General features: G+C 43.7%; 2 protein-coding genes across 3 annotated transcripts; one reads left to right on the top strand and one right to left on the bottom strand.

The window, feature by feature from the left end:
• The first annotated feature begins 123 nt into the window (after positions 1-123).
• On the top strand, positions 124-6,085 carry cyp17a1 (cytochrome P450, family 17, subfamily A, polypeptide 1). Its single transcript, XM_085181934.1, has 8 exons — positions 124-438; positions 518-656; positions 1,669-1,904; positions 2,167-2,253; positions 2,564-2,782; positions 4,103-4,272; positions 4,507-4,610; positions 5,226-6,085. The coding sequence occupies exons 1-8, from the start codon at positions 124-126 to the stop codon at positions 5,504-5,506; spliced, it is 1,551 nt and encodes a 516-aa protein (XP_085038060.1). The 3' UTR covers positions 5,507-6,085.
• On the bottom strand, positions 4,008-27,938 carry rnf166 (ring finger protein 166). 2 transcript variants are annotated; one of them, XM_085181938.1, is made up of 6 exons: positions 27,386-27,934; positions 24,011-24,167; positions 23,583-23,695; positions 20,574-20,688; positions 19,842-19,949; positions 4,008-17,163 (listed from the first exon to the last, which is right to left on the bottom strand). In XM_085181938.1, the coding sequence occupies exons 1-6, from the start codon at positions 27,565-27,567 to the stop codon at positions 17,098-17,100; spliced, it is 741 nt and encodes a 246-aa protein (XP_085038064.1). In that variant the 5' UTR covers positions 27,568-27,934; the 3' UTR covers positions 4,008-17,097. The 2 variants fall into 2 exon arrangements, with proteins under 2 accessions (XP_085038064.1, XP_085038065.1); XM_085181939.1 differs by lacking the exon at positions 20,574-20,688 and having other exon boundaries at positions 27,386-27,938.

The raw sequence follows: 27,938 nt of genomic DNA, 5'->3' as shown, positions 1-27,938 counted from the left end.
GATTGAAGGACCTGGCCTTGAAGTTGCTGCATAAAGGCAGCGCTCCGCAGTGGTCGGGAGACCTTGAACAGATATTTCCTGGGATGTTTCGGCTCTGTTGAACCAAGCGCCTCTGTCACTGATATGGCTTGGTTTTGGTGTCTGTGTGTGTTCATGGCGGTGGGCCTCGCTTTGTTAGCACTGCAGTTCAAGTTCAGGATGTCAGCACACCGTTCCAGGGAGCCGCCACACCTCCCTGCACTACCGCTGATTGGCAGCCTGCTGAGCCTGCAGAGTGAATTACAACCGCATGTGCTTTTCAAAGAACTGCAGGTAAAATACGGACATACATACTCGCTGATGATGGGCTCCCACAGCGTGATTGTCATCAACCAGCATGTGCACGCCAAAGAAGTCTTGCTCAAGAAGGGAAAGACGTTTGCAGGAAGACCTCGAACTGTGGGTATAACTCTCCCCTAAATGTCCTGTTCTGTTTGCTTGTTTTGTGGTTTCCATTCATGTCGTGTTTGTGATGAAGGTAACTACAGATATTCTGACTAGAGATGGGAAGGACATTGCATTTGGAGACTACAGTGCTACGTGGAAGTTCCACAGGAAGATAGTCCACGCAGCCCTGTGCATGTTTGGAGAAGGCTCTGCCTCTATTGAGAAGACCAGTGAGTACAGTTCACTCCTCCAGTTTGATACCACTCTCTCATGTGAGACTGCGTGTGGCAGGCAGACCAGCAGCAATAAATCCCAACAAGCAGACACACTCGTTTAAACGAACACACGGGGCGACTTTTTTACTCTTCAAAGCATTTAAGCATAAATTTAAGTTAAAGAGAATCTGATCCAACGATCAGTCAGCAGGTGGAAAGGACCTGTTTTTACAAAGTGATTCGTCATTCTACTATTCTACTCTACTCTATTCTATTCTATTCTATTCTACTCTACTCTATTCTACTCTACTCTATTCTATTCTACTCTATTCTATTCTATGTTATTCTACTCTACTCTATTCTACTCTTTTCTATTCTACTCTACTCTACTCTATTCTATGCTATTTTACTTTATTCTACTCTACTCTATTCTATTCTACTCTATTCTACTCTATTCTATTCTATTCTACTCTATTCTATTCTATGCTATTCTACTCTATTCTATTCTACTCTATTCTATTCTATGCTATTCTACTCTATTCTATTCTACTCTACTCTACTCTATTCTATGCTATTTTACTTTACTCTATTCTACTCTACTCTATTCTATTCTACTCTATTCTACTCTATTCTATTCTACTCTATTCTATTCTATTCTACTCTATTCTATTCTATGCTATTCTACTCTATTCTATTCTACTCTATTCTATTCTATGCTATTCTATGCTATTCTACTCTATTCTACTCTATGCTATTCTACTCTATTCTATTCAACTCTATTCTATTCTATTCTAGTACAATGAAAATAATAAAGAGAAACAATAAAGTTTATTTATATAGAGCCAGCTCACAACAAAAGTTTGGCAACAGTAGGAAACTGTGTGTGTGTGTGTGTGTGTGTGTCCGTGTGTGTGTGTGTGTGTGTGTGTGTGTGTGTGTGTGTGTGTGTGTGTGTGTGTGTGTACAGAGATATGCAGTCATATCTGCTGTTTGATGAGTATCTAAGGTAATCTTCTGTGTGTCCCAGTTTGTGCAGAGGCCCAGTTTCTGTGCTCCGTGCTGTCAGAGGCAGCAGACGTGGGGCTGGCCCTGGATCTCGCTCCTGAGCTGACTCGCGCCGTCACCAACGTTATCTGTTCTCTCTGCTTCAACTCGTCCTACTGCCGAGGCGACTCGGAGTTTGAGACAATGCTGCAGTACAGCCAGGGCATTGTGGACACTGTGGCCAAAGACAGCCTGGTGGACATTTTCCCCTGGCTGCAGGTAAGCAGCAACAATCAGACCACAGTGTAAATGTAGCGATCAACAGAAAGATAAAGGCCGCCTCGTTGTGTTAGTGGGATCACTGCCACTCTGGTGTTTCTTTGAATTTATGGTGAAAGAATGTGACGAGTGTCTGATCCACACATTTGCAGTGCATGTTTATAAGGATCCTGGCACGATCGAGCTCTCGCAGCACATTTTGAGCGATGAGCAAGAAGGTTGGACCGTGATGTTCATCAGGCTGTTTTTGTCTTTATCACAGATCTTTCCTAATGCAGACCTACGTCTCCTGAAACACTGTGTTTCCGTCAGAGACAAACTTCTGCAGAAGAAATTTGATGAACACAAGGTAACCCTGTAACCACAGGGCCGTTAGTGTTTGAAGTTTAAAGGTAGTGTACAGTACAAACTGCTCTTTTAGTGACGCGTCCAGTACCTTATACCACATACTTGGTTCCTTTCATTTGTACAAATGCATCGGCAACGTTTGAGGCAGAAGAATCACAGTGTTGTAGCAGAGCTGTGATCCTGTGCAGCTGTGAGACGGAGGACATCATAACACAGAGACATGTTTGACGACAGCGGTCACATTAGGTTGCTTTGCTAAATAAATACAAAGCGTTCTGCACACTGTACGCTGACGTGTTGCTCCCTCACAGGTGGATTACAACGACCACGTGCAGAGAGACTTGATAGACGCTCTGCTGAGAGCCAAGCGTAGTGCGGAGAACAACAACACATCAGAGATAAGTGCAGAGTCCGTGGGCCTGAGTGATGACCACATTCTCATGACAGTGGGAGACATCTTTGGCGCTGGCGTGGAAACCACTACCACTGTGCTCAAATGGGCCGTATCGTACCTCATTCATCACCCAGAGGTAAGGCTCGATCAGCAGCAGTGTTTCCACGAGGTGCGTGGCGTGGCTTTCTCCTCCTCTCTGTCTGATGGGCAGGTGGTCTAAAACACGTTTAAAACTCTGAATCTAATTAAGTTTAAGCATCTTTTTACAAACTATACCTATGCAACATCATCAACACACACAAAGTCATTAATAAACTCAGTTGTTGCCAAGAAAACCACAGCTGATGGTGGCGCAGCTGGAGGGCAGATCAGGTTACTCACCTGCCCGCAGTGTGAATGTGAAAGAACACATATAATACATGCCTCACAACACATAAGTGATGGTAACCTTAACTTGTGTAGTAGCATGCCCTTTATTCCCATTAATGTCCAACTTGCAGTGTCCACTCTGCAGCAGCCATTGGGAATAATATTTTTATTGATTCTAATTAGGGATGCAACGATACCAATTTTTTCAAACCAATACGATACCGATACTTGGATCTGAGTACTTGCTGATACAGAGTACAAAAACCGATACTTCTACCATACACACACACACACACACACACACACACACACACACACACAAATGCAATGAATTGGAAGACAGGTTTTATTTTATTCTCTGCCGATAAAAAATAAAATCTTAATAAAAATGACCACAAAAAAATTTCAAGTGAAAAATAAGCACTTCTGTTAAATTATTGCAGAGTCTCCACATTGTAATTTAACAAAATATCACTGAACTATTGGCACTGTCTCGAGCTTTCAGAATAATAAATAAATACTTCTGTTTATTTATTATACTTCATATCGCAGCTCGAGTATGCTGAGAAGACGATGCAATCCTATGTTTTCCATGACCGGCATTGGCTGGTCATCCAGAGCGATAAAATGAGTCGAGCCTCTGTTATTTTAACTGCCCGTGGATTTTCTCTTGACATTTTTCATCGCTTTTCCAAAACCTGAGTTAAAGTTGGCTGTTCCACACTGCTGACATTTTGTTTAGCCTAGCTACAGCAGCCTCCAGTTTCTCTTTTTTATCTGGAGCTGCCAGTCTCACTCGTCTAACCCTGTGCCTGTTTAGCGCGGGATGTCCCCCTAGTGGTCAATCTAAAAAACTCCAACAAAAATGACAAGCCACCCTCTGATTAATGAAATAAGTTAGTATCGGTTCATTTTTACGAGTATGAGTACACACACATTTTACAGTATCGGCCCCGATACCCGATACCAGTATCGGTATCGGTGCATCCCTAATTCTAATCAAATGCAACAGAGAAAATGTGTGAATCCTGAGTCTGTGAAGCTCTTAAAGAGCATCTCCGATGCACAATGACTGGTTCATGTTTAGGTGCAAAGACGTATCCAGGATGAGCTGGACAGCACGGTGGGTGACAGCCGCTCTCCTAAACTCTCCGACAGAGGCAGCCTGCCCTATCTGGAGGCCACCATTAGGGAAGTATTACGGATTCGGCCCGTGGCACCTCTACTCATCCCCCACGTGGCTCTCTGTGACACCAGGTACAGCGATGCTCACTGAGTTCACCCTTCACGAACAACACACCCATCTAATAAAGCCATGTTGACACAGCAGAGGTGACTGCTGTGCGTCAATCTGTGAAACGTGACCAGGCTGCGTGTTAGGATCTGATCTGGAATCTTCTGTTTCTGAATGAAGTCTTAAAAATACATTTACCTGATGCACAAACACCGTTGTCAATCCCATGAGTGAACTGTGAGCTCTTGTCTCTGTAGCATTGGAGGTTTCACAGTGAGGAGGGGAACTCGAGTCATCATCAACCTGTGGGCTCTGCACCATGATGAGAAGGAGTGGAAGAACCCAGAGCGGTTTGACCCCGGTGAGAGCAAACATCTGTCCACAGTTTAATGTCCAGTTATGGAAACTGATTTTATTCTCTGAGGCAAAGGTTTGTTTTTTCCCTCAGTCGAGGATGATTAATGGAGATAGAAAGGCATACACTGTCCTATTATTGTCATACTTAAGTAAATACACCATAACAGTGACATCAGGGTGCTTTGAATTGTATGTTAAAGACCCGACAAACACCCTGTTTTTGATTGTTTTTGGGACAGAAGAAGTCACCTGGATGAGTGACGAAACGTTTCTCCCACTAAAAAAATGTCCAGATGAACAGAATCAACCGTTGGGGATTTACTTACCTGGATCTTTGCGCATCAATGATAGTTTTTGGACTTTCAAATTCTCCAAGGAATCTGAAAGTCCAAGGAGAAAGGACTCTAATAGCAGCAAGTCAGTGTCTCACCAGGAAAAGCTCACCTTAGGGGGATACCTGGAGTCTTGTTCCTGTTTGATTCACCGCCACTGTTTTAAGATCAAATACATGAAATCCTGAACCAACATATGTATACAGGATGGATCTGACAGTTGTGCTAGTTTAGCTGCTGTGACCATCACAGCTGGTGAACTTAAACCTGTTGTTATTGCTCTGCAGGCCGGTTCTTGAACAGTGACGGCACAGGACCGACGATCCCATCACCCAGCTACCTGCCCTTTGGTGCGGGGCTGAGAGTGTGTCTGGGTGAGGCCTTGGCCAAGATGGAGCTCTTCCTCTTCCTGTCCTGGATCCTGCAGCGCTTCACTCTGTCCGTCCCACCAGGCCACAGTCTGCCCAGTCTGGAGGGAAAGTTCGGAGTGGTCCTGCAGCCAGCCAAGTACAAGGTGAACGCCACAATCAGACCAGACTGGGCAAGACACAAGTGCCAGGCAGAATAGTCCTGTGGCTGTGAATACGTGCGCACCATCGAGAAGGAAAGCGAGCTCGCAGCTCTGGACGCTTTTACGTGACATGAAGTCTTATTTTTCTGAAATGTAACAAGGATGTACATCCTCTTCACATTTCAGTCCAAACGTGTGAAAAACTGTGTTTAGGCCGTGAATGTACAGCACGAATTCATATAGCATAACAATTAGAGAGCAAACACATGCAGCGCGCAGGCTGAGAGAACAGCAGACTATTATTTCTAAAGCCTCGTTACACTTCCAGCTAACATCACTGAAGCTACGTTACTGTCTTTGCCGAAACTCTAACAGCAATGCTTTGTTCATTTAAAAAACCACATCACAGATCAAACATTATGTAGTGAAGAAATGAGAACAGATCATCCCGTCTGAGCTGTGTGAAAGAAACTGATGTTTGTCACGGTCACAGCTGTAGTAAAGATGCTTCTTTTGTCCTTGTCTTTCTTTCAAACTGACACGTGACTGTAAGTAATGTGAGATGTTGCTAATCCATATCTTTGTTTTGCTGCTTTTTTGCTTTTATTTGGCAAAAGAATAAAAACATGAAAAATGCCTGTTTGTGCTGTTTTTGTGTGTGGCAGACAAACCAAATCCTTATCCAAACTTAGTTACTTTTACAATAATCACTGATTTTTTAGTACAAGTAAAGTTAATAAGCCATGTTCCCAATCATCTTTGTTCAAATCCTTTTGCAAGAAATGTCTCTTCATGACTTTAATCATTTATTAAAAGATTGATCATTTTAAATAAAATTTCTAAAATGAATATGAAACCTTTCCAAACTTTTCCAGACTGAGGCCTCAGTGTGTAGCTGTCCACACCCCAACCACACCTCACCTCACAGTAAATGATCATTTTCCAGTAGGTGTCCTACTAGAGCAAATGAAGAAGCTTTGTGCTGGGGTGAACCAATTGGATGAAAAGCTTCAGTGCTTCATGAAGCTTCATCTGCCCATCAGTACCAATAATGGGCATGTGAGCATCAGAACTAGACTGTGGAACAATGGGAAGTGTCCCGGTTGGATGAATGACCTGGCAGGGTGCTTGTGCATGACTTCCCTGGGGAATACCAGGCACCAGGATGCCCTATGGGAAAAAGGCAAGCCGGCAGAGCCAGTGCCAGTTTGCTACTGGGAAACCTTGGGTTCTGTCCATGAGGATGTTATTCTGACACATACCCTGCACCTGAGCATTGTTGCAGACTGGGTCACGGGTTCAGGACAGGTGGCAGGCTCGGTACTGAGGCATCTATCCTTCATTCACCAATTTGTTGTGTTTGTATCGAACACTGAGAATTTGTTTGAAGCAAAACTGCTCACATCTCACTCTTACAGTTCTTTCTTTTTCTACACTGTGATAGTAGTGATGGCACGATACCACTTTTTTATGTCCGATACGATATCATAAATTTGGATATCTGCCGATATATGAATCCGATATAGTATGTTTTTAAATCAATAAAACTGTTTTTTAATATCTTGCTGCATTTTGTATAAGTTCATACTCAAGTTTAAATAAACAACAACACTAAAGCTGTTCTGTTATACCTGTATGTAAAAAATACACTGCACCCAAAATATTTCATAGTTCAGCAAAACTGATCAATCTAACAAACTTAAACCTGCTCCATCCTCCCTATTCTGGTATTTTAAAGAGTACTTAGCAGAAATATTAAGCAACCTAACTAATAGGGTTGCAAACTCCCAGCAAAAATAAATAGGGAACCCCCCCCCCTCCCTCCACCCTATGATGCTTAATCGACGTAATCAAATTTAATTTGATGCAGTGTGGAGAAAAAAATGCACAGAAATCAATTATTTTTCAAGAATAATTAAACAGATTCAACATCTTTCTTCAACAGAACTGCAGACTGCACAGATGGTACTTTCCCAAAGGAAAAAGTACTATAGCTTACTAGGGTATATTAGACTTAACAGTTACTATATACAGTAATGGACTTCTATATATTTTACATCAGATTAAAAACTTTGGGTGTAAGATTCAGATAATTATTTATTAAAAGCTCGACATTTTAAATGAGAATAAGAAAGAAAAGTATGTCTTTGTGCCCCCTTTTCCCTGTTCATGCCCTATCGGCCCCCCTGGCTAAACTTTGCTAGATCCGCCCCTGCACAGTTACGTCAGCTACGTAGAAAAAGATCCTGGTGTAGAAATAATATTAAATAAATTCTAACAACAGCTGATCAAGCTTAAACGTGCTGCTGTTGTTCAGCCGCTGGTTTCCTCTTTCTGGTGCAAAGTGAGACAAAAACAAAGAAGAGAGACGATCAGCTGATCATTGATCAGTTTATGATTGAAGCAGGAGAGAGAGAGAGAGAGAGAGAGAGAGAGGGAGACGCTCCATATATCTGTTGTTAAGCTTAACGTGGGAATGCTTTACAAACACTCAGAGATGAACTTACACACTTGCTTTACTTCTCTCTGGGAAAACTTCCTCGGAGATGAAATGCTGGTTTGGTAGTGAGGCTACAAACACACACAGCTGCTCTATCACGTGACCACACTGCTGCTACGTGCTACGGTTATGAGCCGAGTTACTCCGTGTCGCAAGTTTTGTGAGGTGCTTCTTTGATATTTAATGGATCGGATTACATTTTTTATTTCTCTCCGATATCCGATCCAGTAATTTACGTCAGTATCGGACAGATACCGATAGGTAATATCGGATCGGTCCATCTCTATGTGATAGTCGCACATAAAACTAAAAATACACACCATCATCGGAGGATCAGGTTCACTGCTCAGATTAAACTGACGAGTCAGGTTTGGGGTTCCCTCGGGCTTTACACCCCACGCAGTCACTCCGATTAAATCAAAACTGTATCGAGCAAACTGAGAAAATCAGAGCAGCAGACGTGACCTGTGTTATATTCTGGTCTCATTCACGACAGACTCCAGAATATCTATTTCCTACCCAACGGGGTAGTAAGTGTTATTAACAAGTCATGCGACTCAGATTGGTCCTCTGCCATGTACAACAGCAGCATACAGCCTAACAATCCTTACTTGTGTGTCACTCTAAAACGTCCGTGCAGCAACACAATCCATTGTGGAACAAACCATCTTGCAAACAATAATTCACATTATTACAACCTGAGGCTCGAGTGAGGCTGTGTGCTAAAGAGCACGAGGACAAGAAAAAGAAAATGCTGTGATGTGTCCTAAAGGGACCATCGAACACGAAACCCTTTCAGTTGGTTTGTCTGTAACTGTGATTTGATCAAGATGAGAACTATTGATATCAACACTTCACTGAGTCCTTTTGATTCCTCAGAGGCCTCCGATGGAAGACAAAGCACTGCTCATAGACCATTCAACACTTTATTTCTCTTTCACATTACTTCTAGAAGGGAGATGCGTTCTGCATCACACGTTGCCGTGACAGTAAGTTTCCACTGCAAGATGCTTCCCTCTTATCTGCTGCTCTACAGGCAAACATGGGCGAGAGTCTACGACTGACTTATTATTCAGGGCTGTGTCCACTTCTACATGTGGTCGTTTGGATTATTGTCAGATTAATATAAGGCACAGTAATAAAGCACTTCAGGTAAGATCATTCCAACAGAACACAATCAAGAATAAATCGAGTAATAATGACGAGATCCTGGTATTTTACAGGCTTCACAGATGGTTTCTTACTATATTAGCTAACAACATAAACTACAACCAATGTAAAAAATACCGTATTGTATTTGAATGCTCCTTACTTTGAAGACACCATCATAACAGTTTGTTGTTTCTTTGTTCACTTGGTGTTGGATGTAATGATGCCCACAAAGAGTAAATGTTTGATATATTCACTGCTGTTCGTTTCATTTAAGGCGAAAACAACAATAATCCTCATCTATGCTAACACAATATTCACGTGTCATGCTCACATTTCCATTGGACCCGTGTAACTTTTGAACTACGACCCACAGTAACAGGTTCAGTTTCTGCAGTGCAGAGATGGTCAAAGCTTCTGGGTTTGACTAAGTAAAGAATGTCCTGGTGTGGAAACAGCTGTGTCAAGGATAAAAAAGCTCCGTATGGCAGAACGCTGCTGCAGGACTGCTCTCCCGTCCCAGGAGATGCTGGACTAGAGCGACTTGTCCCATCCCAGCATCGAACTGTTCCAGCGTCTGAAATCAGGCAGAAGGTTCTGCACCATCTGAACAAGAACAGAGAGGCTCAAGTTTTTATCCTCAGGCCATTCGTTCAGAGAGGGCTCGCTCTGTGGTATAGTATCGCTTCCTGTTCCTGCTCAAACACAGTGGTGTTTCTGAGTAGCTTATTTGCTTAGCAGTTTAATTAACAACTTTTAAATACATTCTTTTTTCACAGTATAATCTTCACGTGCTTCATCCGAAGCACACTTTCTGTGTACTCACTACCTAATTTATAGCCAAAGTATTCACTCACTGTCTCTGTACTGTTTCGCTAGCTTAGCTCGTAGCCGACTCGTTAGCACCATGGCTACTTCACCTGTCCCTCCTGCACTTTCTTGCTCATTGTGTCAGATGTTTAGTTACTCCTCTGCCTCCTTTAGCAGTAATGATATCTGTAACAAATGTAGCATATTTGCAGCTCTGGAGGCCAGGATTACTGAATTGGAGACTCGGCTTTGCACCCTGCTCTCACCCTTAGCTAGCCAGGCCCCTGTAGCTGGTGCAGCCGAAGATAGCGTAGGCCCCGCTAGCTGTTCCCCGGCAGATCCCAAGCAGCTGGGGAAAGACGGCTGGGTAACGGTGAGGAGGAAGCGTAGTCCTAAACAGAAGCCCCAGGTACACCACCAACCCGTTCATGTGTCTAACCGTTTTTCCCCACTCGGCGACACACCCGCTGGGGGTCAAACTCTGGTAATTGGTGATTCTGTTCTCAGACATGTGAAGCTAGAGACACCGGCAACCATAGTCAATTGTCTTCCAGGGGCCAGAGCAGGCGACATTGAAGGAAATTTAAAACTGCTGGCTAAGGGTAAACGTAAATTCAGTAAAATCATAATTCACGTCGGCAGTAATGACACCCGGTTACGCCAATCGGAGGTCACTAAAATCAATATTGAATCGGTGTGCAACTTTGCCAAAACAATGTCGGACTCTGTAGTTTTCTCTGGTCCCCTCCCCAATCAGACCAGGAGTGACATGTTTAGCCGCATGTTCTCCTTAAATTGCTGGCTGTCTGAGTGGTGTCCCAGAAACGATGTGGGCTTCATAGATAATTGGCAAACCTTCTGGAGGAAACCTGGTCTTGTTAGGAGAGATGGCATCCATCCCACTTTGGATGGAGCAGCTCTCATTTCTAGAAATATCGACAAATTTATTAAACCCCTCAAAACATGACTATCCAGAGTTGGGACCAGGAAGCAGAGTTGCAGTCTTACACGCCTCTCTGCAGCTTCTCTCCTCCTGCTACCCCCCCAAAAACCCATCTCCATAGAGACTGTGTCTGCTTCCAAAAGACAAAAAACAAACTAAAAACCAGCAACAAACAACTTAAACATTTACAAAGAAAGAACAATACAGTATCCACATCTGAACCAAAGAGTAAAACAGTGAAATGTGGATTATTAAATATTAGGTCTCTCTCCTCCAAGTCTCTGTTAGTACATGACTTAATAATTGATCAACAAATTGACTTACTCTGCCTTACTGAAACCTGGTTGCAGCAGGATGATTATGTTAGTTTAAATGAATCTACACCCCCGAGTCATTCTAACTACCAGAAATCTCGAAGCACAGGTCGAGGGGGCGGTGTGGCAGCAATTTTTCACACCAGTCTATTAATTAATGAAAGACCAAGACAGACTTTTAATTCATTTGAAAGCCTGATGCTTAGCCTCGTCCACCCCAGCTGTGAAACTCAGAAACCAGTCTTACTTGTTATCATCTATCGTCCACCTGGGCCTTACACAGAGTTTCTGTCTGATTTCTCAGACTTTATATCTAATTTAGTTCTGAGCTCAGATAAAATAATTATTGTGGGTGATGTTAACATCCATGTAGATGCTAAAAATGACAGCCTCAACATGGCATTTAATCTGTTGTTAGACTCAATTGGTTTCTCTCAAAATGTAAAAGAACCCACCCACCACTTTAATCACACTCTAGATCTTGTTTTAACATATGGCATAGAAACTGAACATTTAACAGTGTTTCCTGAAAACCCTCTCCTGTCTGATCATTTCTTGATAACATTTACATTTACAATAATTGATTACGCAGCAGTGGAGAGTAGACTTTATCAAAGTAGATGTCTTTCTGAAAGCGCTGTAACTAAGTTTAAGAATATAATCCAGCCACTGTTATCATCGTCAATGCCCTGTACCAACATAGAGCAGAGCAGCTATCTGAACGCTACCCCAACAGAGGTCGATTATCTTGTTAATAATTTCACCTCCTCACTACGTACGACTCTGGATACTGTAGCTCCAGTGAAAACTAAGGTCTCTAATCAGAAGTACCTGACCCCGTGGTATAATTCTCAAACACGTACCCTAAAGCAGATGACTCGTAATCTGGAGAGGAAATGGCGTGTCACAAATTTAGAGGATCATCATTTAGCCTGGAGAAATAGTTTGTTGCTTTATAAGAAAGCCCTCCGCAAAGCCAGAACAGCTTACTACTCATCACTGATTGAAGAAAATAAGAACAACCCCAGGTTTCTCTTCAGCACTGTAGCCAGGCTGACAAAAAGTCAGAGCTCTTTTGAGCCAACCATCCCTTTAACGTTAACTAGTGATGACTTCATGAACTTCTTCACAAATCAAATTTTTATCATTAGAGAAAAAATTACCAATAATCATCCCACAGATGTAATATTATCTACAGCTACTCTTAGTACCATTGATGTTAAGTTAGACTCTTTTTTTCCAATCGATCTTTCTGAGTTAACTTCAATAATTACTTCCTCCAAACATCTCTAAAATTAGAAATATCCTGTCTCAGAGTGACGCTGAAAAACTAGTTCATGCATTTATTACTTCCAGGCTAGACTACTGCAATTCATTATTATCAGGATGTCCAAAAAACTCACTGAAAAGCCTTCAGTTAATCCAAAATGCTGCAGCAAGAATCCTGACAGGGACTAGAAGGAGAGAGCATATTTCTCCTGTTTTGGCTTCCCTTCATTGGCTTCCTGTTAAATCCAGAATTGAATTCAAAATCCTGCTCCTCACATACAAGGTCTTAAATAATCAGGCCCCATCTTATCTTAATGACCTTGTAGTACCATATCACCCTATTAGAGCACTTCGCTCTCGCTCTGCAGGCCTACTTGTTGTTCCTAGAGTATTTAAAAGTAGAATGGGAGGGAGAGCCTTCAGTTTTCAGGCCCCTCTTCTGTGGAACCAGCTTCCAGTTTGGATTCAGGAGACAGACACTATCTCTACTTTTAAGATTAGGCTTAAAACTTTCCTTTTTGCTAAAGCATATAGTTAGGGCTGGACCAGGTGACCCTGAATCCTCCCTTAGTGATGCTGCAATAGACGTAGGCTGCCGGGGGATTCCCATGATGCACTGGGAGTTTCTCCTCTCTGCAGTTAAATATGACTTATTATTAATCTCTGTCTCTTCCACAGCGAGTCTTTGCCCCCTCGTTCTTTTCTCACCCCAACCAGCAGCGCAGGGGGGGACAACTCCAGGCCTCGAGGGCCGCTGTCCTGCAGCTTTCAGATGATCCAACACAGCTGAATCAAACGGCTAAACGACCTCCTCAACATGTCTTCAAGTTCTGCTAATGAACTAATCATGTGATTTAGGTGTGTTGACCCAGGGTGAGATCTAAAAGCTGCAGGACAGCGGCCCTCGAGGCCTGGAGTTGCCCACTCCTGCAGTAGCAGCAGATGGCCCCGCCCCTCCCTGAGCCTGGTTCTGCTGGAGGTTTCTTCCTGTTAAAAGGGAGTTTTTCCTTCCCACTGTCGCCAAAGTGCTGCTCATAGGGGGTCATATGATTGTTGGGCTTTTCTCTGTATCTATGAAGCGCCTTGAGGCGACTTTTGTTGTGATTTGGAGCTATATAAATAAAATTGAATTGAATTGAATTGAATTGAATTGGTGTGTTGAATCTCCCCCCATCATCTTTAAGTGACTGAGACAGGACTCGTTACCACATTCTCATCATCCTGATCCTTCTGGCCTTGCTATAGCACAAGACACTTTAACACCCTCCTCACGCAGTGTACACAAGCTGTGAATTTCCAGATTGTTTTATTTTATTTCTATTTATATAATGTACATAACTCACCCACTCGCTGCACATAATGTCCTCCTTGTATATAAAGTTCTGTCTGTCCCTCTCTTTTTTCTTTGCACAGTGGAGGAGCGTATCAGGTCACGTTTCACTGCGTCTTATACCTGTATAACCATGCACGCCACAAATAAAGAATCTTGAATTAGCCTAAACCTGCATTCTTTATGATGGCCAGCAGGGGGAGACTCCACTGTTGCACACAGGCGTATGGTTGCAAAGATTGATTACATTTTTTATTTCTCTCCGATATCCGATCCAGTAATTTACGTCAGTATCGGACCGATACCGATACGTAATATGGGATCGGTCCATCTCTAGTTCAAACCAGAGTACTCATATTTCAACTGAAGAGTTAAAAAAAAGCAGACTCGGTACTCAAACAGTGACAAAATAAAAATCTGAATATTCTTCAGAGGTAAAAATCAAGCAGCAAACAAACATAAATAACAAACACAAGACTGCAAATGAACAAACAAACAGAACTACTGTTCCTGAAGAGGCTGAAGCCTGCTCATGTACAAACCAGTACTGGAAACATTTCATGTCTGCATTTTGAAAATGATCTCCAAAGTCACCACCAACAAAAAATACTAATGTCCAATCTTTTTGTACCGAGCTGCACATGTTTCTGACACAACAAGGTGAATATTTGTGTAACTCTAAATCCTAAATGATGGAGACGAGACAGATGTGGACAATCCTGGTGACAGCATCTACACACAAACACTGTTCACATAGTTATCATCTGTTACCATCACAGCAAAGACACTCAGTGGTGCGACACAGGTGATGCACAAACCTGCTTCATTGTCTAAACACACGTAAGTTCAAACAATAATGTCAGATTTGGTCTACTGTTCAAATGTGCAGCTCAGTTTTCTCCAAACAAACCACAGTAATGTTACAGGTTCCCAAAACTATTCTATCAAAACACTCTTATCACAATCACATGGAAAACCAGAAAGTGTCCACACAGGCGTCCACACGGTGTCCTCAAAGCGCACTGTGCGCTGTCAGTGCTGTGTGCTGCACAACAACATTCAATATTGAGTATTTACTGTAATGTACACTTAGCTAGATTAACACGATGGTCGTGTGTTTATCATGTTGTTCTTTTTTCTCTCAACAGGTGATCCCTTTCTCACTCTCCCTCTCTTTCTCCCAGCCATGTCTGTCCCGTCTGTAACAGCTGAAAATCAAATAAATAACAACAACAAAGGTCGATGAAATGGACCCATACGGCGAGGCCGTGATGATCCACTTGGTAAAGTAAATCCGTCGGGTATCTTTGTTGGACAGACATCAATTCTGACGCCTAAAGAACCAAACGGGACAAAAAACCCTTTTTTCATGTCTCCCTGTGTTGATCTTCATTGTGCAGCACCTTTCTCAACATTCGTTGTTTTAAATGTGCTATAAAAACACATTGACTTTGACTATGATGGCAGAGCTTACAGCAGAATATGTGTGTAATATTTAACAGATGTCTGATCCAGCGACTCATCAGAACTTTGATTTTTGCTGCTGTTACAGGACAAAGTGCCTGAAACCCTGGAGAGAAACACCTGTGAAGTAAAAACATCTGTTTGTGCATCCATGCATGCAGCCTCTTCTGCTGATTCAGTTCACACTTGTTGCCAGAGAGTGTGAGAAATGAAGAAGATTCATCAAACTGCAAAGAGTTTTGGAAGGAAATGCAGATACATCGGTGTTTAAAGGAAAAAGCTGAAAACTGTAATAAACAGGCTCCAGAAAACCTTCCAGCTGTGTGTTGGTGCAACCAAAGAAAATTTGAGATCACAGCAGTGTATCCTCTGGTGCATCGTGCATGCAAGACTTATAAAAGCACCATTCATCTTTTTCAGGTCAATTCAGCAAGACACCAACCCACAGTCCAACAACACAGCTCTGCAGCTGTCAGTTCGTTCTGACAGCTGCACAGCTTCCTGGTTAGAAGCCAGGTTGCAGAGCGGCGGTGGATAACTCGGGCTTTCAGCTTCACGTGGAAACAGGAAACACCTGCACACGCGTGCGCTCCAGTCAGAAACACTGTCAGAGGAACACGCAATAGAGGGAAATACAAAGAAGGCAATGTTGTAGAAACCTGGTGAATTATTATTTTATTTCGTGTGCTCGCAGTAGGAATATGTTTATTGTGAAGATACTCCCCCACGTTCAAACGCAGATACATCTCAAAACCTCGACATTCATGTCTGACATCGTCCAGCTGAGTCTGTGGACGTTACATCACGTGTGGGCTGATCACAGTTCATTTTACTCACCGACGACTTTAAACTGAACAACTCTGTTGTGTTCAGGTTGCTATGGTGACCTAATGGCAGCCACGCTCAAAACAATGAAAACAGTTCATTAAACCTCAGCATCGGCTGCTCACTGACGTCCTCTGCTCACAGCTCAGACCTGCTCAAAGATGTCATCAGCTGTCTAAACCTGACAAAAGGAAACAACAGGAACATTGTGCTGCGGCTGTGTTACATGCACAGGAAACACAGACGTGTCCAAAGCTGCAGAAACACGTCGGCTGCATCAGGTTCAACAGAGCGTCAAACACCTTTCTAAACTTGCCTCATTCACACAAACAAGCACTTTTCTTCTGTGTAAGTGCTTTCTCTCTGACACAGGCGGATGCATCGGGGAGCAACGGGGGTTAGTCCCTTGCCCAAGGGTATTTGGCATGCAGACTGGAGCAGACGGGGATCGAACCACCAACCTTCCAGTCAGTAGGTGACCTGCTCTGCCAGGAGGGACACAGGGTGGCTGTGCTGAGCAGATGACCAGCAGCTTACCACAGAATTATGTCCAAGCAAAGGTTTGTCACCTGAACTCTGCAGGCTTCACTGGCTTTCTGATCTAACCTCGCGCAGCAGCCAGTCAGAGGCCTGACCTTTCTGAGGGTTTGACATCAGCAGTATGTGTCGTCTTCAGGAAGGTCGTGATCTTATTGCAGCTGTGAAGTGAAGCTGACGATGGGCAGAGCAAAAAGATGCAGACTGGAATTTATTTAGAAAACAAACATGTTTCAGGTTTTTGCTTAGATTGTTCAAAACAAACAGGTTAATATAACGTCTGTGAATACAGCCTCGACCTACTGAGAACTGTCCAGCTTTCTCTTCACATCACCAAATGAAGCAGTGACGAATGTTTCCAAACTGATCACCAGTCCAGTCTGTGGTGGAGCTGCTGTACACGCTCCATGAACCAGGCTGGCTCAGCTGTGTCTGCTGGGTGGATGATGGCCTCGACCTCCAAGAAGGATCAACAGAAGTGCAGAGGGGGCAGTGGTGTGAGCTCGGTCAGTTTTCAGTCAGTGATAGTGCCAAAGCTGCTTGCAGCGCTGCCTCTTCATCGATGCTGTAGTCCTGAGCAAACACAGAAAGCACCGATTACTGTACGAATGCATCTGCCTAACGAGCTTTTGTTTAGACGCTCTGTGATTCACATCGTTGAACTGTCAGGATTTGTTTGGACCCACATCTGAGCCTCACACTCTGAATTTCTCCAAAGACACATTTCTTCATTTTGTTGTCTTATAAATGATCATGTTTTACTTTTCTTTCAGTTTCTGTCCACCTGCACACTCTGCAGCAACAGCTTCACTTCAATTTGATCACAAGGTGCCGATTCAGTTTATTAATACAGCCTCAAATCAAACCAGCAGTTGCCTCAGGGCGCTTTAGGTGCCATCCACCGATTGGTCAAAAAGTACGGGGCCATGTACACATACGTACTTTGGCAGCTCCGCCCTCTAACTTGGTTTGTCACTTCATGACGGCATACTGTGGTTCCTACATCCTTCCACTTTGCAATAACATGACTTACAGCTGATAGTGTCTGTGTGTGGATGTCACTGAATGACCTGTTTACACGTCCATTCGTTCACAGGTAACAGCAGAATATGTTGCTTCATGTGGAAATGGGCCTAAAATGACCTGAATTCAAAAATGAATATGTGCAGCCCAATACTTTTATCCACAGAGTCCAGATTGTAGTAGGATGTGTTGGCCTGAGTAAACTGCAGTGTTGGAGCTTTATAAACCTTTATGCATTTACACGGAGCCTTCACATTATGATGGGTGCAGATTCTGGGTCTTTGCATGGATGCTTTAGTATTCTTGTATTTAAGAACCGGTCAATAATCAATCTGTCACCAACTGATGTGGAATCACACTGATGAGACATGATGTTGTAGTATGTAAACTGAATGAGACAGCATATAAATGTATATACAGCATGAAATGACTAGAATGATCCTGAGAATACAATTCAAAGATCCGACCCTGGAAGGAGCAGAAACATTCAACTGATCTGATGATGTCATCATTATGATTTCATCTGGTGTTCAGCTTTATTAAAGCATCCACATTCCCCTTTCAGCCCACAGTAAAGGTAAAAACCTTTGTATTGTTAGCATATCACAGATCTGACCCAGTTAGTCACCAAGTGCACTGATTACAGAGTCTGACCTGCGGTTCGTATTTGACCTGCGAGGCCACGCTGCCAACCACGCCTTCAGTGGAAGTGGGATCGACATTCAGACTGAAAGCAGTCAGAGCTGGGCGAGGCCCCCTGACACAGACATCCTGTACCTGGTCAGGTTAATATTATTACAGAATACTTACAATCGGCTAAAAGCACATGTTTCTGATAATGTTGTTATATAGTCGTTATAGTCGTTATAGTCGTTATAGTCGTTACGTAGCCGTTACGTAGCCGTTACATAGCCGTTACGTAGTCGTTACGTAGTCGTTATATAGCCGTTACGTAGCCGTTAAGTAGCCGTTACGTAGCCGTTACATAGTCGTTATATAGCCGTTACGTAGCGTTACGTAGCCGTTACGTAGTCGTTATATAGTCGTTATATAGCCGTTACGTAGCCGTTACGTAGCCGTTACGTAGCCGTTACGTAGCCGTTATATAGTCGTTACATAGTCGTTACATAGCCATTACATAGCCGTTAAATAGCCGTTACGTAGCCGTTAAATAGCCGTTACGTAGCCGTTACGTAGCCGTTACATAGTCGTTATATAGCCGTTACGTAGCCGTTACGTAGTCGTTACATAGTCGTTACATAGCCGTTACATAGCCGTTAAATAGCCGTTAAATAGCCGTTACGTAGCCGTTACATAGTCGTTATATAGCCGTTACGTAGCGTTACGTAGCGTTACGTAGCCGTTACGTAGCCGTTATATAGTCGTTACATAGTCGTTACATAGCCATTACATAGCCATTACATAGCCGTTAAATAGCCGTTACGTAGCCGTTACATAGTCGTTATATAGCCGTTACGTAGCGTTACGTAGCCGTTACGTAGCCGTTATATAGTCGTTACATAGTCGTTACATAGCCATTACATAGCCATTACATAATCGTTAAATAGCCGTTACGTAGCCGTTACATAGTCGTTATATAGCCGTTACGTAGCCGTTACGTAGCCGTTATATAGTCGTTACATAGCCGTTAAATAGCCGTTAAGTAGCCGTTAAGTAGCCGTTACGTAGCCGTTACGTAGCCATTACATAATCGTTAAATAGCCGTTACGTAGCCGTTACATAGTCGTTATATAGCCGTTACGTAGCCGTTACGTAGCCGTTACGTAGCCGTTAAGTAGCCGTTACGTAGCCGTTACGTAGCCGTTACGTAGCCGTTACGTAGCCGTTACGTAGTTGTTACGTAGTCGTTACGTAGCCGTTACATAGCCGTTACGTAGCCGTTACGTAGCCGTTACGTAGCCGTTAAGTAGCCGTTACGTAGTCGTTAAGTAGCCGTTACGTAGCCGTTACGTAGCCGTTACGTAGCAGTTACGTAGCCGTTATATAGTCGTTATATAGTCGTTACGTAGCCGTTACGTAGCCGTTAAGTAGCTGTTACGTAGTCATTACGTAGCCGTTACGTAGCCGTTACGTAGCCGTTACGTAGCCGTTACGTAGCCGTGTTTCCAAACTGCTCGCAAACACAGATCAGAATTTCTGCACTTGTGTGTTTGCACAAAGAATCTTTTCTTGTCATTTCTAAAGAACAATGGTTCCTCTGGACTTACAACAAACGTGTCATATGAGAACTTGTGTCTGTGGAGAAGATGCTGAAGAAAGTTGGAGCTCTTATAACTGGGGTCTCCCCACGGCATGGCTGAGCACACTGGACACACCTGCAGGGACGAGCACACAGCCATTAAAGGACACACACATCACAGGTGCAGCAGGCAGGAAGCTGTGGATGTAAAACAACTAGATGAGTGTGTGTGTGGAAACCCGTGCAAACTGGCATCTCTATGTAAGGCTTCTCTGGTCTGACCGAGCTTCCAGCTTTTCTCTGGACTACAGGCCGTGTTTACTGCATCTACTGCACAAACACAGTGAGTTTAGCGCCTCTGCAAACACAGAGAAGCAGCAGTTCTAACTACTGCACCGTCACGCTGCCTGCACAGGGCTGAGGTGAGGAGGGAATCCAGCCGAACAAAGGAGACGAGCCACACAACACGTGTTAACAGGAAATTAGTGAGTGTTGTAGTCTGGAAATCTATGTGCTTACACCTTACAGCCACGAATACCTCAGAAATCTCAGGAGGGATTCAGTGGGAGCAGGAACAGAAGTGTAACTCCGAGGCAAAGAAAAAGACTTTTCCAAGATTTCCTAATGATTCCCGGAGACGTTTGTGTTTCACGGACAGATTAAAGGCAATTCTGTTCCTGACACCCAGAAATAATCTAGATGGTGCAGATGTCATCCTAATACACAGTTTAACAGTGTGGTGTAGTCGTCACTGTCTCACCACTTTATTTGGGTCATTACGATGGTTTTCCATACAGTGCTTCACCAGTTCCTGCTGGTCCAGGTTTCTGGCCCCACAGAACGGACACACAAATGTTGACCGGTTTGGAATATTGCTGCATATAAAAGGACACACACACACACACACAAATTATCACAAGGCTGGGCTGACGTGTGCATTCGTGTCACAGTGAAGCTGAACATGTACAGATGTCTCACAGGCAGCTACGCTGGTGGAAAATGTGTCGAACAAACGTGATATTTACACACACACACTGAGAGCTGCAAACTCACTCATACTACAGGTCTGTGATCACAGCCTCTCAAATCAGGGAGGCTCAGCTGTGGGTCACACATGTGCGCTTTGGCAACACTTCACTGTGTGACCAAACTGCACTTGTAGTTCCAGCAGGGAGGTGGGGGTGGTGGGGACACGGGCAGGAGACCAACAGGTGTCCCTGCTGTCCTGTGTCCACCACGCTGGACTCACAGACACGGAGCACCACGAGCCAGCGGACACGTTGCTGTGCAACATGCACATTTTCTCATCACCTCGGTCACTTGGTGTCACGTGTTCAGGGTCAGGGCCTCGATACAATCTTTAACAAAAAGGAAAGTTTTAAAAGTAGAGATGGTGTCTGCTGAGAACCGCTAACTGTCAGCACTCTGACAGTGAAGCACAGCATGTGTGACAGTGATGGGGCAGGTTATTAAGACCCTGTACTGAGGTTTAACAGGAGGTCAGAGAGTGAGAATGGGACGCCCACTCACACTCTGTTTGGGTCACAGCCTGGTCCACCTGCTGGTATCTGGATCTCTAGCTGTTTGCATTCAAGCCCACAGATCAGGCCACAGAGAGTCGTGGCTGATTTCCTCTCCTGGATGCAGCACCTGATTACAGTGCTTAAACCTGCTGACCATGTTATTACTGGGCTTGACCGACCAGCCCACTCAGCTGACCTGAACTCCACAGAGAATCTACGGCAGGGTCGGCAACCTTTCTGATGATGAGTGCCTCTAAAAGTCCCTCAGAGGTCAGTGTGCCGTATGACTGCATTAGCAATGAATGTAATAACGCTCTATATCAACAGTTACTCACTATATAGATCAACTTTATAGATTATATTTGTTCACAGATGTTTGCAGCTGTCAGCGAATAGTTATCAGCTGTTTAGAAACAAAAAAAGACTTTTTATCCATAACAGCAAATGAACTGAACAACAGAAAATACAAATGATGTTTATGGTCTCCTCACAACAGTGATAAGACAAATAAACTGGGCCAATATGTTTGTTAATACACATGTTAATGTGATCTCTGGTCTCCCACTCAGAGACACAGGTCTCCCACTCAGAGACACAGGTCTCCCACTCAGAGACACAGGTCTCCCAGTGTCCAGCATTCAGACTTGAGGACTCATGTGAGAGAAAATCTGCTCACACAGACATGTGGAGCCAAATACTGTCAATAAGGCCTCTGCAATGTTCTGAAGAGTTAAACCTGTCAGGTAGTGACGTCCAGCAGGTGAACATGCAGCTCCATGAACAGCTGTGGATTCCAGCTGCTTCGATGTTGCATTAACTCAGCCAGTTAATGTGAGACAAACCAGCTGCTCATTAAAGATTCTGGTTTGATCAGAAAATAAAACATTGGTCCAAAAACCTGAAAGTCCCGAAAACTCATTCTGTCTCGAGTCTACGGATGTATCCGTGTATTTCTTCCTTCCCTTATAACTTCCCTTCAACTCATCCATGTCACCTAAAAGGTAAACCTGTTTCTCCATCAGCTGTTCAGCTCTGATGATTCAGTAAGGACATCTCCTGGTTTCATGTTTCCCTTTCACCACATATCCAAACCATCATGACCAGCAGCTTTACAGCTGTGGCTCCAGCAAACATCAGCTGATACTAGAAATTAATATTAAATCAATTCTAACAACAGCTGATCAAGCTTAAACGTGCTGCTGTTGTTTAACGCGACATCCGCTGGTTTCCTGTTTCTGGCACAAAGTGATAAACAAACAAGAGAGACGATCAGCTGATCATTGATCAGTTTCATGATTGAAGTAGAAACAGGAGAGAGAGAGAGAGAAGAAGAGGCTGTGCAGCGTAAAGACAGAATAACTCCAGCTTTGTGTCTTTTTCATTGTAGCTGAATTACGGGACAAACTGTTCCTTTTCACCTCAACACGAAACGCGTAATATTTTCTCTGAATACGAGAAGATTCCGTCTTTTTACGGGACGGTTGGCAACTCTACTAACTAACCTTATGAATAAAATAAAGTTCACTATCAGTAACATCACAGCACCACCCAGCTGGATAGAAACTCCGTCATGCTAGCTAGTAGCAGTACGAGTTATTGTAACTGACTGTAAAAAGTCAGCACAAGGAAAATAAACTCACCTAAACTTGGTTTATATCTGACCAGACAGACTGCAGCTCATAACTTCTTACCTGAAGTTCAGTTCACCTGACAGTCAGACCGCTGCTGCCTCAGGTCTCTGCTCCTCCTGCCTCCCCTTCCCTCATCCACCTGCTGGCCTCAGTGGAAGCTCCACCACAGCCACCACCAAACAACTGAGTTATTTTTACACATCTGCCAGCATCTGGACAATCCACCACCTCTCAGTGTTTATGCTGTTACAAAACAAAATAAAAAAAATCATCGGCCCATAAAAACGGAAAATCACCCAGCTGTGGTCGTGCCATCAGTTAACCCTTCGCACGCGTGCCTAGGGTTGCGACCCCTGATCCCTAAAAGTACAAACTAGCTGAAAGGTAGCATCAGAGCAGCCTCAGTGATCTCACTGCAACAACTCGACATGTCTGAGCTGAGGATGTTTCATCAGTTTGAAATAATGGATCTCTGATTGTTACAAGTTATATGCAATAATCATCAAAAAAAACCACAAAGAAACACACACACACACACACACACACACATATGTCTATGTGTCAGTTTGTGTCTGCATGTATCAGCTGTGCATGAACATGGTTGCAGTGCAGTACCTTGGTATAGGTTGGGAGGTGGGCACCACAGGAACAAACTTGGGACAGTTGGCCATCTGCTCCTGCACCTTAGAACAGGAAGCGATGTGGCTCCTCATCTTTACCAGAGCCACCTGAAGGCACGCACACACCTGGGGTTACGACTGTATACTGTACATGTATGTAGTCACAGTGACACTGCATGGAGGGGGGGTTGAGTCTGCTCTTCACTTCTATTCATCTTACTCTGACTCTCAGACTGTCGTCTGTTTTTATAGTGACTTTCATCTCAAACATTATCACTTCTGACACGTTTGTTTCCTTTTTCAGTTTCACTGTTGAATTTGCACAAACGGCCAAAGACTAAAACTATAAATAACAAAGAAAAGATTCACAGTGTGAATTGTGCAACAAATAATATTTGTAATAACACTGTGGTCATCATCTACCTTCTTGTTACAACCCCTGCAGGGTGCTTTATATGAAGCCAGCTGCTTCTCCACACTGGACGACCGCTCCACCTTCTTGGGGTCGAAGGGCACGCGACAGAGGGGGCAGAGAGGTGAGGTCACCTGGAGACAGGGCTGCAGACACTCCCCACAAAACCTGGAGAAGCAAACAGCAAAGGTAACGTCTTTACTCAGACCAGCAGAGCTGCTGGCTCCTCTGTCCTCTCGTTTAAATCCATCTTCAAAGGATTTCTTTCACAATTAGGCTGTTTTTAAGTTTCCTGGTAATTACATAAAAGTCTCTTATTCATCGATGCTTTGCAGTCTGACTAAAGCAGAAAAAACAGAAAGAAGTTCCACTTGCAGTTCATTCAAAGCTGTTGTCAAATATTGAGCTGAGCTCAGGTGTCAGTAAAACTCAGAGAAACCCAAAGGAAACATCCAGATGTGTGACACGAGCACCTAATGATCAGATGGGTGTCGCTATTCTTCTTTTTGTTTATTCATTTTCCTTCTTCCTTCCTGTACTTGACCAAGGACTGAACGAGTTAAACAAACCTGCAGCACGTTTCCATTTAAAGAAGCCAGAAGCAACAGCATCATGCTGCACACACCTGCACAGAGAGCAAGCTAACAGTCCACAAGAGCCCAGCTGAGTGAGTGCAGACCCCAGCACACACAACTTCAACACATCAATTTAAATATATTTAAAGAAATCAAGACATAGTCCTGTGTTTATGAGCTCATGAACAACAGTTTACATAAAGGACGGCTGCTGTAAACATCTGATTTAAAGATACAAGGTCTTAAATAATCAGGCCCCATCTTATCTTAATGACCTTGTAGTACCATATCACCCTATTAGAGCACTTCGCTCTCGCTCTGCAGGCCTACTTGTTGTTCCTAGAGTATTTAAAAGTAGAATGGGAGGGAGAGCCTTCAGTTTTCAGGCCCCTCTTCTGTGGAACCAGCTTCCAGTTTGGATTCAGGAGACAGACACTATCTCTACTTTTAAGATTAGGCTTAAAACTTTCCTTTTTGCTAAAGCATATAGTTAGGGCTGGACCAGGTGACCCTGAATCCTCCCTTAGTTATGCTGCAATAGATGTAGGCTGCCGGGGGATTCCCATGATGCATTGAGTTTTTCCTTTCCAGTCACCTTTCTCACTCACTATGTATTAACAGACTTCTCTGTATTGAATCATATCTGTTATTAACCTCTGTCTCTCTTCCACAGCATGTCTTTTATCCTGTCTTCCTTCTCTCACCCCAACCAATCACAGCAGATGGCCCCGCCCCTCCCTGAGCCTGGTTCTGCCGGAGGTTTCTTCCTGTTAAAAGGGAGTTTTTCCTTCCCACTGTCGCCAAAGTGCTGCTCATAGGGGGTCATATGATTGTTGGGGTATTACTGTCTACTGTACAGTATAAAGCGCCTTGAGGCGACTTTTGTTGTGATTTGCTGTATAAATAAAACTCAAATGAACTGAATTGAATATATATGCTGCTGCACATTAAACAGAACACACAGTATTTAAAACGAGCTCAGTCTTGAACATATGAATCTCTAACATTAATTTATTGAACACGGCGACACACTCGGGCTGTTTCTGCAGGATAATTATTTTTATTCTTCACAGTAGAGTCGTTTGTGTATCGAGGTGTTTTTTTAACAGTGTTTCATAAATGAAAATGTCTCTAAATTTCCTCCACTGCTTGTTATTTTCAGCTAACAATAAATGCTCGGTGAATGCTGCATTCAGCTAGAACATCACGTCAGTAGTAACGGCACCCGGGTCACTAATATTAACATTAAATCTGTGTGCAACTAAACAGTGTCGGAGTTTGTGGTTTTCTCTGGTCCAGTCAGAGCAGCAGGGACACGTTCAGCTCTCGCTTCTAAAAATCTGTCCAACTTTATTAAAACCTCCAAAATGTGACGATCCAGAGGTGGGACCAGGACGCAGAGTAGTCTGTTATCTTCTTTGTGTTGGATTACAGTGAGGCGATGCAGACTCACCCGGCCTGCAAACGCTCCACAGCATAAAACTTGTGTTCGATTCAATTTAATGGATATTTAATATATTTTATTTAATGGAGGTATATAAACCAAACGACAGATATTTCACATCACAGAGTGTTAATGAGTCGACTATAATCGGAGACTAATATGCTGCACAGTGTCTAATATGAGAGGAGCATCCCTGAGTCACTGCAGCAGGACAGCAGCAGTGAATCAGTCCTGATGTAAACAGGAGTAAATAATATTTATGCTGATGCAACATAAATAAAATGAGCCTTGATTTTGTGTTTCTGTGCCGCTGCTGAAATGATTTGTCTCACTAAAGAGCTGACGTCTCTATACCAGCCTCTCCAAGGCTGTAAGAAACAGATTACAAACCACCTTTACTGAGGTCAAGTGTGTCTCTGACAGTTTATTCAAAAATAGAAACAGAAATGATGACAAGCAGATGCTGACGATCTAAAATTATTCTTCAAAGCTGCAGAGAGTGATGCACATGATGGGACATCGTGCTGAAAGTTCAGCTTAGAAGGAGCAAAAAAAAGAAATCAACTTAATCAAAGAACTGAGACAAGCAAATGTGACAGGAAGGAAAAGGATTCAGAGCTCTGGGTTTATCCAGAAAGCTCCCAAAACAGAACATCAGTACGAAATGAGCTGCAGGAGTATTAGGACCAAGTCAAGAACATAAATATTGTCGACCATTCTGAGATTAAAGTCAGAAATGTGACCAAAAAGTGTAAAAGCTGAGTTTTTAAAAGCAGACGATGGTTGTTGTTCAGAGAGTCCGAGGGTGAAGCAGCTCTTAAATAACCACTGTAATCTCCACGTGTGGAACCAACACTCGTCGGTACATTTCAACCTTTGGAGACGTTACTTTGAAATCTGGATTAGTGAAACATTTATCAATTCTTCAGCTGCTTCCAGCTGCAGCAAGTAGCTGAACTGGTTTAAACCCAGTTCCTGGTAAACCCCGAGGATGAGGCCAAGATTGAACTTCTTCTGCTCGTTAGGCTCACCAGTATACTGTGGGCCTGCTGGTGTCAGTCATAGCTCTAGTTTAATGTGACAGTCTTGTTGTAAATGCGGCGCTTTAGTTAAAGTTTAGAAACATTTTACTGTCATTTGAAAGTGTGCGCGTGCGTGCACATATAAACTCCAATCAGCTGATCGTCTGTGTTTGGGCTCGGTGCCGTCACAGGATGCTGATGGACACATCAACTTACTCAGGTAAAGAGTAAAGACACACATGTGTTCTTCGATAGAAGACCACAGCTGGACATGAACGTGACCGTTCACGGTCATTCACGTCCACACACGACAGCAGAAAGCAGAAGAACAAGCGGCTACTTTACGTGTGAGCACAGCTGGCGATGCTGACGGGTTTGTGGTACACCTCCAGGCAGATGGGACAGGAGAACTGGCTCTCGATGCTCTCCGCCGGGGCTGCCAGCGAACCCGGGCCGCCGTTGGGCTGCTGCTGCTGCTGGCGGAGCTGGGAGCTCGCCGACACAAAGCTCCTAAACATCGCCATCATGGAGCCGCAGACGACCTGAAATCGTCGACAACTGCTCGGTGCCCGAAAGAGGAAGCGGTCCAAGCACTCAGACAGCTGGTAGCTAGTGCTTCATGTCGGGAGTTTGAACTAACCTTCTGCAAACACGACGGCTTTGGCTCGACATAAAATCCTCCACTGAGCACAGCATCACTTTCCCGTGGCTGTTAAAAACACGCCGAACAAGTAAACAGTGGGAGTGTTGTTGGCGAGTGTGAGCACGATGCCGCGAGGATGAACAAACAAAGTGATCTACGAAGAGAGCCGCGCGCTGCTAGCTTAGGAACAAGCGGACGCTCGCGAGGCAGCCACAACAAACAGCCTGTGCGCGCGACGCTTTCTGGAAGCTGGAG

The sequence above is a fragment of the Neolamprologus multifasciatus genome, chromosome 13, assembly GCF_963576455.1.
Source record: "Neolamprologus multifasciatus chromosome 13, fNeoMul1.2, whole genome shotgun sequence".
NCBI classification, from domain to species: domain Eukaryota; kingdom Metazoa; phylum Chordata; class Actinopteri; order Cichliformes; family Cichlidae; genus Neolamprologus; species Neolamprologus multifasciatus.
The sequence above is the reverse complement of the archived record's forward strand: the minus strand, read 5'-3'. Positions and strand labels throughout refer to the sequence as shown.